The sequence below is a fragment of the Enoplosus armatus genome, chromosome 11, assembly GCF_043641665.1.
Source record: "Enoplosus armatus isolate fEnoArm2 chromosome 11, fEnoArm2.hap1, whole genome shotgun sequence".
Classification (NCBI taxonomy): domain Eukaryota; kingdom Metazoa; phylum Chordata; class Actinopteri; order Centrarchiformes; family Enoplosidae; genus Enoplosus; species Enoplosus armatus.
The window spans coordinates 1,296,783-1,312,157 of record NC_092190.1 but is presented as its reverse complement, the minus strand read 5'-3'; the positions used below and the strand labels follow the sequence as shown (position 1 = coordinate 1,312,157).

Sequence of the window (15,375 nt, the reverse complement as noted above, 5' to 3'; positions counted from 1 at the left end):
GTTTGGTTAAGTTTAATTGGCAGCGACAACCTCAAATGGCAGTTTGATGTTGGAAGTCGCATGTATTGTATCATCTCCTGTCTGTATAACATGGTTATCGATGTTGAGGAGTACATCCTTTATAGAATTAGCATGCACTATGGATTCGGGACACGCTGAGTGCCATGCTAGCGGCTCTGTGAGGCTGTACATAGACAGGAAGGCTTTGAGCTAAATGCTAATGTCAGCATGCTAAATTGCTGATTTTCCGCAGGTATACATGTAGTACATACTTCATAGAATGAGCTAAATGCTAATGTCAGCATGCTAAGTTGCCGATGTTTAGCAGATATACATGTAGTACACACTTTATAGCATGAGCTAAATGCTCATGTCAGCATGCTAACCTGCTGTTTCGCAGGTCTAGTATTGACAATGTTAACCATGGTGAACATAGTAACACAGCATGCTAACGTTTGCTAATGTTATGTCATTAATTTAGCAGGTTTTTGGTCATAAACCAAGTTAGACCATGAATGTCTACAAAGCGTCATAGGATCCGAAGTGGTGCACCGGCTGACTAAACTGCTACCGCGTCTAAAGAAAAGTCACCAGTTTATTCATTCTCATGGAAGTCCAGAATCCACAATAGTACGGCTGTTTGTCACATGCAAATATAAACACTTCAGTTCTAGGAAAAAATAACACTAGTTTTGTTTTCTCCTTAGAAAAAATATATAATTTCTTTGCCTTCAAAAAGACTTGGAAGTATCACATTCAATCACACACAAACTGAAAGTTTGATACAACTGGGAAAAACTAGAATGAGTAACTTTATTAAAACATCAAGTCACTCGAGAGGCAAAAAAAGCAACACTGATTATCAGATAAACATAAAAATACTTCTGTACATCTCTCCAAAAACAGGATTTGTTTTATATCAGTCTATCAAAAGAGTTCACAGAGAGCGGTTACATCTGTATCTGTCAGCGCGGGATGTTAGAAGAAGTCCGCCGCCGCCGGTCGGCGCTTAGGCGTGCTCTTCGGAGTGTTCGAGCCGGCCTTCTTGTTGCTTTTGGGGGTCTTCTTGACACACAGTGGTGACTTTAAGACCCCAAACTTGGGTTTCTGTTTTGGGTCAAAGGGCACTCGTGACGACCCGTCCGGACTCACCAGCAGACTGCGATCAGTCTTTCTGAACTCTGCAAAAAAAAAAAAAAAAAAAAAAAGGTACAAGGAACAGTCACAAGGCTGTTACAGCAACAACAAAAACAACAATTCACTTAACGGGATGCAGCTGAAACATGAAGCCGAGGTTCAAACGGCAGTTGAGGATACCGTCTGACTCATTTAGGAGCTGTTGCGAAGCTAAGTGGGAAAAAAAGCACTCAAAAATGACTTCTGCTCCATGCTGGCCGAGACTCTGCGTTCATCAGACGCGTTTCTCGGGTCGAAGGTCACCTTGTGGCGGGATATGGTTTAGCAGATCCATGCCTGCGACCATATATATATGTATTTTATTCTGTCAGCGTTTCACGCTATTTTACTTGAACCTTTCTTTTAGTCTGTCGTCTCTGTGGCACCCCGCCAGACTTTACACTCTGCTCCGAACCCTTCGGTAATGTTTGACTAAATGAACAAGTACAAAAAAAATAAATAAAAAAATTTCACACTGAATACATAGACATCAAACTGCATCCAATTTCTCACCAGCTGTCTTATTATTCTTGAGGCCGAAGGTCACCTTCTTAGATTCGGATTTGGGAGTTTGACTCTTCTGTGGAATAAAAACATACAGACGACGTTGTTACAATCGGAGAACGGCAGAGCTGCATAACAAAGACGACATTTCAGGAGGGTTTTCTGAGAAATGAACAAAACATATCAGCTAAAAGATGCAGACCGTTCTAATTAACTCCAAAACGTCCTTCGGCCCTGGAAAACCTGATGGGGACGCCATGTGGCTGTGATACAGTACTATTAGACGCTTAAATATGGAATGCGATGCTCGACGCCGCGGCAAAACAGAGCGCAAAAAAAGGAATGACGGGCACGGATGTAGCTGCAGGGCCTGAATGTCAGCGTGTGTCGGCATCCAGTAGTTTACAGTTTAGTTCTACTGTCTGATTCCTTTGTCTTGACGAGGTTTCCCTCCGTCGGCCATCATCGCGCTTGACAAAGTGTATTTACTGCGACGCGATGACAAGACGTCACGGGCAGGACTGTGGTGCTGAACGCAGGCAATGGTTTGCATTCTATCCCAGCCGAATGTGTAACGAGTCAAGGTTTGATCTGCTAATTAAATGCGCCTCACGGGATACTAATAGCACTTCAATTAACAAAGTGATGCATATATTGTGTGTGTGTGTGTGTGTGTGTGTGTGTGTGTGTGTGTGTGGGGGGGGGGGGCAATCAAATACACAAAATAGTAGTGTAATTATTCATAATACAGCTAAATCAAATAGTTGGGATTTAATATGGAGTTCTGCCCTCAAGTGGCAGTGTTATGCCGCCAAAAATAAAGAAATAATAATATTGCTGTCCAACTGAAATTAAAATCAATAGTTAGTGATCAGAAAAGTAATAATAATTGATTGAAATTATAATTGCCAAAGAATATGAATGTGATATTGCTTCTGTTGAATTTTTGACTAATGATGTTACTGCAGGGCTTCCAAAAAGGATATTGAGTAGCCAGCCATTTGGGAGAGGGGGGGGGTTCCAGGGACTATTTGTTACAGAGTTACTGCTCCACCTCAGGATCTCTTTTCCAAACTCCAAATTAGGGTTACATGCAGTATGTGACCACAGTTCTATGAATTGTGGATGACTGCCAGAGACATGGCCAATGAAATATAACTCTCCAGCGAGAACTGATTTCCATTTTCATATGCTAACTTTTTCACAAATTCATTTTGTGTCTAGTGCAGTGGCTCGCAAACCGGAAAACCGGTCTGGAACCTTAAGGGGCGTTACTGATGGGCGCGGACCCAAATGCCTCTGGGTGCTTCGACCAATCAGAGCAACGCAACGTGTGACGTGTAGCGCTCATTTCGGATTGTTCGGCGCTTTCACCTTCTTGCGGGACAGCGGGGTGCTGGGGCTTCCCTTGGTTTTGCAGAAGAGTGGCGTTGGCGCGGCAGCATTGCTCTGGAAGGCGATGAAGGGAGTCGCCGACCCCGAGGAAGCCTTCGCCTTCTTTAGGGACTTTTTTGCGCTCAGGGGCGTGGACGGCTCTCCGGCATCCTGAAACGGGAAATCAGTTTAGTATGCAAGTACATCGCGTCTCCGTGTCGGATCTCATCTGAACCATTTAACCTCATTAAAAATACCCACACTGCCAAGTTTGGTCTTCTTGGCGACGGTCTCCGCGGCCTCTTCTTCTGCGTGGCCGTTGATCGACGCCGCCTCCTCCTGTGCGGCCACCTCATCCGCCTCGAACTCAAACACCACGGGGATCTTCCTCTTCTTCTTCTTCTTCTTGGCCGGTTTCTCGGAGGAAGGGGGCGCCTCCGTCTCAACCGGCGGGAGCTCTGCATCTACGCTCCCGACCGCCTGCGACGGGGCTTGATCTTTGATCTCGTCCGCTTGGGCTGCTGCCGGCACCTGAGGCTTTTTCTTCTTCTTCTTCTTCTTCCCCCCCAGTGTTGTCATGGTGATTTCAAACGGCAGCTTCTCAGCATCCGCCACCTGAGGGGTGTCTGCGGCTGCTCCTTCCTCTTCCACTGTAGCCGCTTCTTTTTGATTCTTCTTCCTTTTCATCTTCAGTGGGGTTACAGTGCTTTCATCTGCGGCAGGGGAAGCTTCGAGCAGGGCGTCCACCTGCTTGCTCTTTTTCTTTGTCTTCTTTTTAAGCGGCGCTGCGGCGGTATCTCGCGATGCCTCCTCGGCAGCTGATGCGATTTCAGCGTCGGTTCGGCTTCCCTCTACCTCCAACGGTGCATCGGCCTTGGGGTTCTTGTTCTTACTCCCCTTCCTGGCTGGCTTTGTAGAAACAGTTGGCTCGAGTCCGACGGCTGGGCCGTCTTCCGCTGAATCCTCGCAAGGTGTTGACGGGAAATCTGCTTCTGTGCCCATGCCATTGACCTGCGAGTCACCGTCAACCTCCGCGAGGTTCTTCTTGGCCTTCTTCTTTTTCTTCCCCGAGACCGGAGCGTCGGCCTCGGATCGGTCCTGGTTGTCAGCCGTGCAGCAGGGAGTTGGTTGGTCGGTTTCTTCTGTGACTGTGACTGAAAGTGGTTTCTTCACCTCAGAGAGGAGCACAGTCCCCGACTGACCATCTGGAGCAGTCGCCTCTGTGACTTTTACGGATGAGATGGAGCTTTGCGCCTGCGCGTCCTTTTCTAAATCTTCTGCCTGTGAACACGCCGGACCTCCTTCGGTCTCTACGGTTGAACTTTGAGCCACGATCTGTTCCTGTTCAGACCTCTTTGCATTTTCCTCACCACCTGCACTTCCACCCTGCCCTGCCGTCTTTTTCTTCTTCTTCTTTTTCTTCTTCTTCTTCTTTGCGGCTGGGTCAGCTGATTTGTTGTCATCTTTTCCCGGGACCTTGTTTTGCGTGCCGAGTGCGGACGCCTCCTTTTTCTTGCCTGAAGTAGAAGAGACACAGATCGGCAGTTCGTCACGCGTCAAACTCAATCTCATCACTAAATGACTCAAAGCCAAGATGTGGGGCGCTTTTCGCAGTTCTTGTGATGATAATTCTAGCTGGTCACTGTAACAAGGTATAAATCCCGCCTGAACTGATGAAGAACCCTACATTACATTACATTACTACATTTCGAGAGCCCTACATTAAATGACACACAATGAATAGCCTCCGAAAGGTGCGAGAACACTGCCGTCCCGTAAAGACGTATGCAGGCTCGTTATATTTCTGTTTACACCCCATTGTCATTGTTTAACTAACTATATTACTCGTCAATGTGTATGGTTATTTTTGGACTCGTCTGGTAACCTTTACGTAGCCTTCTCCATACATTCCGCAGCAGATTTAAAAAAAGGTACATATGGCAACATGAGCTACCTTTACTTTTCTTGGCTGCTGGCGCCCCCTCCTCATCCTCCCACATGTTACCACGCCCTTTCCTCCTCAGCCTCTTCCTGCTGCCAAACTCATCATCGTCCTCGTCGGTGGAGACCTCCTCTGGATACTCATCCTGAGGGAAGGTGCCTGGGGAGGAAACGGGACGGGGTCGAAGATCAACAACAATTATTCTGTAAAAAAAAGTATCAAACGTATCAAAAGTGAAGTGAAGGCGGTGGGGTCGTCGGCTCCTACCTTCACTGAGGTCACGTAGTCTGTGATTTGAGACGCAAAACGAGGAGAAGAGAAGAGAAGAAAAAAAAAAAAGAGTATGGATTCAATCAGAGGTTATTCATGGGGCAGGATGAACACCACATGAAGGCAGGATTTAACCCGCGGCTCAACACAGCGCCACAAAATCAATGGCTTTCTTGGAGTGCATTAGTTGGATGACTGAAGGGGAGATCAGACGGTTAAACAGCTTTGCACACCACTGTGAACGTATTGAACGCCGATTGGCTGGTGAGCAACAGAGCTCTAAAACGTTAAAAACAAAGGGGGCAGAGAGCACTTCAGTCGGGTGTGGTATACGGTACATGGCGGTATTTGTGTAGCATGTGTGACACTGTCCAGCCTACAATGCTGTGTGTCTTACTGGGTTTAAAGTAATAATCTGATATATAAGATAAGATATAAGCTTTTCATTTAAACAAATGTCTGTTAAGTCACTATCTACCAAATGAGGCAAATGCTGTATTGAGTTACTGCCAATGCAAAACGAACATTTCCTACTGCTGCAGCTTCAGAATAAAAGCGTTTCACTGCAAACCACAAGCTTTTATTTTGAAGGTAACTGGAAATGCCACTACCGCTTATTTAAAATGAAATGCGGGCATTTTTTGATAAGCCAATTATTGGCTGAGTTCTTCACTTAATTAAAAAAACAACTATAGTTTTAATTCTGTCGCCTGTAGTATTTAACCGCAGTTTCAGGATCAGTTGAGCAGAAAGAGGAGCGTTTGTATTTTTGACATTGAAAAATCATACCTTCGGGATTTCTAAATACCCTGGTATACTGTAATACCTTACCTACCTATATACATACATACACACATATATATATACACACACACACACACACACACACACTTGTATACAACATTTGATTTGTAGGAATTTGGTGAAACGTATAGCTCCTCCTCCTTTGTGTTCATCTACTAATAATTGCACATGAATAGAATGAAAAGAATTTTACCGATGCACTGCGAGTGAAACAAGACGTTCATGCACGATGCTGTACAGGGTCTCCTCTAGATACATGATGCAGAACGTGCTTTACAGGTCAGATATGAGTTTGTGCGGATTGGTGCTCATCCCTCCGACAGAGTCCCAGGGACTTGACAAAGTGGCCTGACTCCATACTAAGACGCTTCATGCCGGCTTTCCCTTTCATTTCAATGCGATTGTATTTCTAGAGCCCCAAAATAACACATGAAAAGTCATCTTGTGACACTTTACATATGAAATGGTAATTAAAGGATTGATCTATGAGCCAATTATAAATGCTTTCAACCAGGTTACGGTCTTATTACACAAGATATATCTCCCATGACTGTCAAATGTAAATCTAACACGGGATTTCTAGCTTCCTGAAAATCGTTCTTGGACACACACACGGCACATGTATCTCAATTAATGACTTCAAAGCAAAACTACATGAAGAAGCAGTGGCTCGCGCTGACTAACGTCACGTTCATCATTCTACATTTTCGGCCCAATTAGCCGTCCACCCCCGCCCCCCCCCCCCCCCCCCCCCGAAACACCACCTCACAGCAGTCTGTAGCGTGGCGAGCAGACAAAAGGCTGACAGGAAAGCTGGTGCTGAAGACGCAGGTGTTCCAGAGCTATCAACACACACGACATGCAAGAATGATCAGGATTTTCCTGCTGTGCTCTTCCTACTGTGACAAGTCACAGTGCAAAAATAGTAAGTTGAAATAAACCAAAACTATCCTTAAATTTAAAAACAGACTTTTAGTCTTAAATCACAAAATTTGACTTTTTTTCTTCTTCTTAAATGTGCTTTTCCTCATATGAGCACTGCTTAGGGGTGGTGGTATTAATTAAAATTAAAGCAGCCCGCAATATAGCGTGTTCACTGCACAGGACGACACACACACACACACACATACACACATACACACACACACACACACACACTATGGTGTTAGAGCTTCTACTCACACTTTGATGATTTTGTAGAGTCTCTGTCTGTTCTGGCTGGGCGTGCTGCTCCGGCGGGCTAACTCAAACAGCCTGTCTGCCAGGGCTGCGTAGTCAAACTACACAACCACAACCACACACACACACACACACACACACACACACACACACACACACACACACACACACAAAAGAACCTCATTAGGAAAGAAAACAGATTCATCGCCATTTTCAAACTGAAGAGTACAAATGAAACACATTAGGTCCAATTATTTCTTCGAAGCGAAAGATTTTTGTGATAAAAAGCGGACCGATCGATTCTCATCCGTGGAGGATGAATGGCACGGTATAAATTTATTATTCTGTCAGGCAATTTCTTTTACAAATAAGACTTGGAAAGGCTTCGAGTTTTCACATTCATTTTCTTCCTTCCAGGCAGCAATTTTGAGGCTGTTCCAACGATCCGTTCGCAGAGACGCCGCAGTGATCGTCATCGTTGTGAGGTCACACCGTTGGTTTTGAGGGCGTGTTAAAGGGACAATGTGACCCCCCCTCCACACCATAGACTGTATATTAAAAAGATGGACGACACGTTGGCTCCCCGAAAGTGAAGCCAAAACATCTCGCTCGCCCCCCCTGGTGGCTGGCTGCAGTATATTTCATAAGCCCCGCCCCCTCCATGTTAGCGGATGGGACAAAAAAAAAAATCAAAAATCAAATACAGTTTCCCCAAAGATGGTTTCTGTCATTTTAGGTAGTTCTTAACACGCTGATGTTTGTTCAAGTGTTCGTTTTTCTGATAAGTTTGGTTTTAATTTGATGCTATAAAAACGGGGGTGAAACGTCATGATTGACAGCCAAGATTGACTGTGGTGTGCTCGCGATTGGGTCAGGCGAGACCTTGATACCGCAGTTCCAACCCCCCCCCGATCACTACTTCTCAGACTCTGGCTCCAAAAGATGGCGGCAGCCGTATCCGGGAGAGTTTTGGCTTCGTTTTTGTACAGTGGGAGGAAAGTGGAGACGCGTCGGCCATCTTTATACACAGTCCGTGCTCCAGACCGAGAGCCAAAAGAAGTCTTGTAAAGCACAAAACTCACATTAGCTTTTAACATTATCTGTGTTTTGCCTACTGATCTAAAAGACTATGATGAGCTTTAGGAAATGTGCAGCAGTATGGTTAAGTATGACTTGTATACAGGCAGTAACGTGCAGGATTATGGATTTTTTTTTCTGGGGTGTACGCTCATGCAGGGACTTTGTTTGACCGTAACAGATTAAATCCAAAAAGCCTTCACCTGTAGGGTGGGTCCGATGTCATCGTCACGCGGCACCTCTGTGTCCGAGTCTTCCAAGTGAAGAAGCTCATCGAGGTCATCATCATCCTCCTCCTCCTCTTCATTTGATTTATTGCCTGAAAACCAGCCAATTTGTTTTTTTTTTTTTTCATTAAAAACACCTATTTACATCTAGTGACGCGTACTCCTCCTCAGCCAGGCCGCCGATGAGCAACGCTGTCGATGTCGATACAAAAACAATGCGAGAACTAGTAATTTGAGAACACGAATTAGTAGCGGTTGGGGTATATCTATCTGTCTATATATCTATATCTATCTGTATTCTCTTAAAAGTGAAGCTTAGAGGTGGTGACGTTGAAGTGATGGGACCGTGGTGTAGCTCCTTTATAGCCTAACGTTAGCTTTTTACTTCTGGCGATTCCATTTACGCTTCAAAAACCATAAAAGTGGAGTTCATTAGTGAAGATTATCTTGCTGAACAAAACCTGTTGAAAGAAACTTTTGTTTTGCCACAGATTTTATTTTCTGCAATACTCCAAAACCCCATTGGCTTTTTGTGGAGGGAACCAGGGGCGTCGGTAACTTCCAACAAAGTTACTGCCCCCAAAAGTCATGCCTGCAAACACTATTCATGTGCAAAATGTTACTTTGAGAACAGTAAATCTATACAGGTAATTATCTTTTTATAGAGCAAATGATTTCTGTACCGTTCATCTGCTTCCCTGCCCCCTTCTTGCCGACTGGTTTGCGCGGCGTTTCCTCTATTAGTTGGTCGTCTTCGTCGTCCATTTCAGAAGCCTGCCCCGAGTCGGAGTCTGAGGCCTCGGCTGCCTTCACCTCCTTCATCAAGTCTGCAATAGCGAAGGGAGCCTGGTCGATAATGGCGCTGAAGATGCTGTTGCAGATGGCGCCGAAGAGACTCCGGCTGGCGACATCAAAAGAAAGCGACGGGCGACAAGAGTGAGCAATTCCACGGTTGTTTTCGGAAAACAAAATCATAGAAAGAGGTCAGGTTTTTAGGTAAATGAACGTTTCAACCAACACGAAATGCACAAAAAGCTCCATCTGGCGCCAGCATCAAGTCAAAGACTGGAATAACATTTAAAATCTACACAAAAAACTGTTCTTAATTGTTTGGTAACTTGTGTAACTCTACATGTCTAGGGCAAGAGACAGTAAATCGAGCAGAGAAAGCTGAGGCGATGTGGACTTACTCCTTGGTTCTGGCTGCTGTTTTGCAGAACGGCTGAATGAATGTCAAGTTCTGATCGGCAGTGAGCTGCGGGAACAAAAGAAACACGCCGCATGTGAATCACTGCAGCCTTACCGTGTTTGCCTCACAATTAAAGTGCTGGAACAATTGATTAGCGGAGCCGTGGAGAATTACAACAGCAACAGTGTTGATGAATGATTCGTTTACGTTAGATTGGAGGGGGGGGGGGGGGGGGACAACAAATTGAAATTTAACGACAGCAGTCAGAGTCTCTTAAAACAATCTCAAACCAATTATAGAGGATGCATTAATCAATAAGCACGACTACGAGTCTTCAGCCATGCTAGCGGCTGCCAGTGTTTCCCATTAAACTACCCGTGTCATAATGAACCAGAAACTTTTTTACAGATCTGCTGCATACGAGACACCAAGGCATTTCGAGGACCCAACGTTACGGTATCCACTGCAGTTAGCCATTAATCCAAACGCAGCTTTATCATTATCAATGTACGACAGAAAATACATAACTGTTACTGCTGAACATTAATGCAACGTTAGCAAAGTTCAGTTACTGTCAGGTCTCCTCACTTATGATCCGGCTGCTTGTCGTGAAAAAAACAACAGTGCATGCAACGTTACATCTTGCGAGCTAACGTTAGCTCATTATTATTACATGAGCAAACAGTCGTAATGACTGATACTCCAGAACATTAAGCCAACGTTAGCAAAGTTAGGTTACGTTAGCTAATGGCGTTGGCCGTCACTCACTTATGACGACTGACGTATCCGGCTGCTTGTCGTGAAAAAAAACAACAATGTATACAGTGTTATATCTTGCGAGCTAACGTTAGCTAATTATTATTATGTTAACAAACAGTCATAGTGACTGATACTGCAGAAGATTAATCAAACATTAGCAAAGTTAGGTTACGTTAGCTAATGGCGTTGGCTGTCAGGTCTCCTCACTTATGTCGACTGACGTATCCGGCTGCTTGTCGTGAAAAAACAACAGTGTATGCAACATCATATCTTGCAAGCTAACGTTAGCTAATTATTGTTATTGGAACTTCTTGTTTCATCTCGCAAAGTGGGGCGTGTGTTTGTGGTACCGGACCTGTGGGAAACACTGGCTGCACTTTAAAGACTCACCTGTCTCTCCTCTGTTCCAGTGTGTGTGTGTGTGTGTGTGTGTGTGTGTGTGTGTGTGTGTATGTGTATGTGTATGTGTGTGTGTGTGTATGTGTGTGTGTGTGTGTGTATGTGTGTGTGTATGTGTGTGTGTGTATGTGTGTGTGTGTGTGTGTGTGTGTGTGCGCGCTTAACACACCGTTGCCGTCATCCTCTTACACTCTAAAATGGCGTTTTAATGTTAACAATGTTGGATTACTATTTATTTCATGGGCTATTGGGATTTTTGGGGTAACTACATATGTTAATCATTTTTAAAAACACAGCATTCGAATACTGATTTGGATGGCGATTACCATGGCAACGGCGGAAGCATGGAAGCATTAAGGCCAGCCCTACCGCCATTATGACTGCACAGCAAGAACTCAATAACACAAACGTCAAACCCCAAGTGCTTATTATTTATCACAAATGTCAAGACAAGTCTGGGTAACAGGGTTGGTGATGTACCTCTGCTGAACCCACAGCTGCCAGCTCGGTCATGTAGAGGTCCAGGATGTGGAACTGCAGCCCGCAGGGCGCCTCGCTGCCGCTGTGCAGGAGCTGTGCGGTCAGCAGCTCCAAAAACCTGTCGACCGCGCTGGAGGAGACGCAGTAAACAGTTAATTCACTGTCGTTCATTTTTAACAATATGGCCGAAACGAGTTCATAGACAAACGCTTGAGTACATTTACCTGCTCTCCCAGTTTTTTCTCTTCAGCAACTCAAAGGTTTGTCGGAACATGAAGCGAACCAGCTGTTACACAGAGAGGAAAATGCAAAATCATTCTCACACCAGAACCAAGAATGCCGCGTTGATGCAGCCGGTGTGCAAGTGTTGCCCTGTAACTTTAGTCGAGCACAGTGGGACTTGTTTGCGCTCTTTGCTGTTTACTTATTTACCTTCTCAGGCGTTGACACCAGCAGGATATATGTGCCAGATTGGTTGTTATTCTGGGCTTTTCCAAGAAACACACTCAGCTAGCTACCAAATATAAACATTGCTTTTTTTTAAGCAGGACTTCAAATGAATCATGTCGTCAAATCTAGTGGTTAGGCTATTATTTGACTCTTCAATACGAGTGCAGATGGGATGCATGTGTTTCTGTACCGATCCCAAACGTTTTCATGACCGTACTTAGAGAAACTTCTACAAAACCCTTCATCAGTCAACAAAAAAACAAGAACTTGATTAAAATAGTCAGAAAACAGCTAAATTGTCGCTTAAAAATCAGGAACTATCTGATGAAACACGTGGTACAATTTTAAATAGTACCCTCATGGGATCATATGGACAAACTTGGAATTAAAATTCATGTCGAGCGGTCATGAAACTACACCACACACACATATACACTCTTTAGTTACTCCTCGCACTCACCTGGAAGAACTTGTCCATCCGCAGCCTGTCAATACCGGTCCACTCTCTTTTGAAGGTCTGCAGGAAGCTCTCCAGGTATAAAAACTCTGCAGGGAACGCCACATCATCATCATCATCATCATCATTATCACCATCATCATCATCATTATCACCGTCATGGTGAAAAGTACAGGACCTCTCAAGTGCCACGACCTGATTTACTTGCTCTCACTGAAAACCACAAGATTATGAAATCGCACGCGCGTGCAACTTACGGCCATCGATATCGTGGAAGCTGTGGATCAGCGAGGAGATTTGATTGGACAGCTCCTCCTACGGAAGAAAAGAGGGGACATGAACATCCAAATCAGCTGGTCGACTGAACGTGATCACGAGCAAAGTTTTACGGACGGACGGACGTTCAGGTTTCTCTGATTTGGACTTTGAGTAGGTTGTCGTTCTCCATCAAGATGCTGCCGAGAACCATGTGAGGACTTCAGGAAACACATCTTTTGGCTGATATTTACTCACAATAAACGTTGCCCAACAAAATGAATTGGTGGTGGAGAACTTTGATAAATCCACTAATCACTACAGCTGTTTGAGGGTTCAAGCAAAAAATAGTACACAGTCACCGGACCCAGCATCTCAAATGTCAAGATTTGCAGCTTTTCTGTAGTTTATATCATTTTCTAAATTGAATATTTTTGGGGTTTGGGACTGTTGGTCAGACATCAGAGGACGTCACCTTGGAATTCTCAGAATTCAAAATGATTTATTTGTTGCGGCACAAATGCCCTAGATTGCTGCCCTAGCGACATTATATTTTATGTTTGAACAATAACGAGTATATTTTTGATAGTAAAGAACTGAATAAAAAAAATATGTTTATATTTTTCACTTGGAGTAAGGTTCAAAAATACATAAAAGTATAAGTAAGTACATAAAACCAGTACCATGCTGGTACCAATACACCGGATACATCTAATATTGAACAATAACACGATGCACATGTGAAGATCATGCACCCAGTCTTCATTTTTATGCACCCGAAGCTGACTCTTCCCTTCTTTATTTACTTTTGTGCATCACAGGTGGTACTTCAGCGGTTCAATTCTTAATATTAGTTTTAAAGAAGGCAGAACAAGACTTGCCTCTCATCTGACAGCAGCCTAGCGAGATTTCACAGAAAGGTGACTTGGTGCTCAATCCAAAACATGAGGCGTAGCTGTAAAGACCAGCTGTCATACTTGTATAATAAAGTGCATGTCTGACAGTTGCTTAAATGGTCTCTGCACACACCCACCAGTATGCACTCCCATCATGTAGGTGTGTAAGCCAAGCGCACACACACACACACACACACAAAAAAGAACACTAGCAAAACACACACCTGGAGCAGTGGTTTGTCCTGCATCCACAGGCAGTAGAACAAACCCTTCCACAGCTTGAGCAGCTCGTCGCCTGTGAATCCACCTGCGCAGAGGACATGAGACAGCCTGTGACACATGTCCTGAGTCCAGGATACATGTTGGCAGTTGTAGACCTGGGGGGGGGGCAGCTTGTTTGACCGTAAAACACCACTACATTGCGACAAGTAAAGTAAAGCGACATGGTTAACGTTCCGGTCACCGTTGCTGTATTGCCGTTACCAGGTGGTCAGCCGTAACATTAGCTAGCGTCACCTAAATTAGCCTTTGACCTAAGGGCTAACGCCACACGTGTGCGCTGGCTACCATTTGTTTTAACAACAAGCCGAAATGTCAGACTCGGGACCGGCATTTATTAACGTTACTACTATTGCCAGTCGGTTTGAAAGTATTTATGTCTAGTTAGCGCTGTAACGTTACACATTTTCAAGCAAAGTTGGCGCTAGTTTAGGGTTTGAGCTGTTAGCTAGCAGGCTGTGTCCGAGCTAGCTGGCAGGGCTAGCTTACCCGTCGCTTTCTGAGAGCGGACATGTATGTATTTCCTCAGCTTCTTTATGGCCTTGGTCCGGGCGGGCTTCTCGTTGGAGGCTAGCCGCTGGGCGAACTGGATCTCCGGCTCCTGAGTCGACGCCATCTTCGCAGCGATTCACGTGGAGGGGTCTCCTCCGCTCTCCACCACTCTGCTCTTCTTTCCCCACGTTTCCCCCCGCGCGGCGCGGGCCGATGACGTCAACCCGGGCTTGAGGAGTCGCGGACGTGTTGCGCCGGGCTTCTGCACGCGTGCGCAGCACCGCACAGCGGTAACCCTGACCGCCGATCATGCAGCTTACAGTGCGCGGTGCCAAGTACAATTTAGAGCTACTTCTACGAGAGCATTTTCCATTTTATGCCACTTTATACTTTCACCCCATTACATTCCAGAGGAGAAGACAGTACTTTTCACTGCATTTATTAAGACAGTTTTAGTTACTAGTCATATCACAAATTAACATTTTACATAATAAAATATGATGAGCTCATCGAATGCAGCGCATTGATATAGATTAAAACACCTAATTATATAAAAAAAAATAGTTCAAATTGACTCCACCTGAGTAAAATGCAACTTGTGCATTAATGCATCGGCGTTAACAATCTTAATAATGTAATATATGATAATATTACACTCACAGGGGCCAATTTTCTGCAGATCGAGTACTTTTACTTTCATGCATTTTGCTCGCTTACGTCTGTACTTTTGCTTAAGATTTAGAAGGAAGGACTTTGACTTGTAATTGAGGGTTTTTAAAATGTTGGTACTTCACCAAAGCAAAGGATCCGAATGCTTCTTCTACTCCTTCCAGGAGAGCCTGTCAGAAAATGCTATAGCCCATGACAGAATTAGCAGCATTATTCACTTCTTACTCTGCCTTCCAGAACAGAACAACCATAAACACTTGTCTTCCAACTACCTGCTCAGGAGACTCAGGTCTTTTGGAGTGCAGGGGGCACTCCTTTTATGGAGTGGTCTGCTGGGGCTGCAGCATGCTCAGCTGCCGACAGGAAGAAACTGGACAGACTGATTAAGAAGGCCAGCTCTGTTCTGGGTTTGCAATCACTTAAAGGGGCTTTACAAGCTAAGCTACCTCTCCTTGCCACGGCTGCAACACGCTGCATGCTGTTACAGTTGTACGCGC

General features: G+C 44.8%; 1 protein-coding gene across 1 annotated transcript; it reads right to left on the bottom strand.

Moving 5' to 3' along the window:
* Positions 1-594: 594 nt before the first annotated feature.
* Positions 595-14,343, bottom strand: LOC139292408 (ribosomal RNA processing protein 1 homolog B-like). Its single transcript, XM_070914738.1, has 16 exons — positions 14,207-14,343; positions 13,663-13,745; positions 12,545-12,602; positions 12,291-12,376; positions 11,605-11,666; positions 11,381-11,510; positions 9,744-9,808; positions 9,237-9,454; positions 8,530-8,645; positions 7,253-7,350; positions 5,264-5,283; positions 5,009-5,155; positions 3,316-4,571; positions 3,055-3,225; positions 1,690-1,756; positions 595-1,181 (listed from the first exon to the last, which is right to left on the bottom strand). Exons 1-16 carry the CDS (start codon positions 14,331-14,333, stop codon positions 979-981), a joined length of 2,907 nt encoding a protein of 968 aa, XP_070770839.1. The 5' UTR covers positions 14,334-14,343; the 3' UTR covers positions 595-978.
* Between the last annotated feature and the right edge of the window lie 1,032 nt (positions 14,344-15,375).

What these genes read in the sequence shown, in the direction of transcription:
- LOC139292408 (XM_070914738.1), bottom strand. Translation starts at nt 14,333, where the DNA reads ATGGCGTCGACTCAGGAGCCGGAGATCCAGTTCGCCCAGCGGCTAGCC. An exon ending in AGAAAAAACTGGGAGAGCAG is followed by an intron (nt 11,511 to 11,604) that starts GTAAATGTACTC and finishes CGTCTCCTCCAG; the next exon opens with CGCGGTCGACAGGTTTTTGG. An exon ending in ACAGCAGCCAGAACCAAGGA is followed by an intron (nt 9,455 to 9,743) that starts GTAAGTCCACAT and finishes TGATGTCGCCAG; the next exon opens with CCGGAGTCTCTTCGGCGCCA.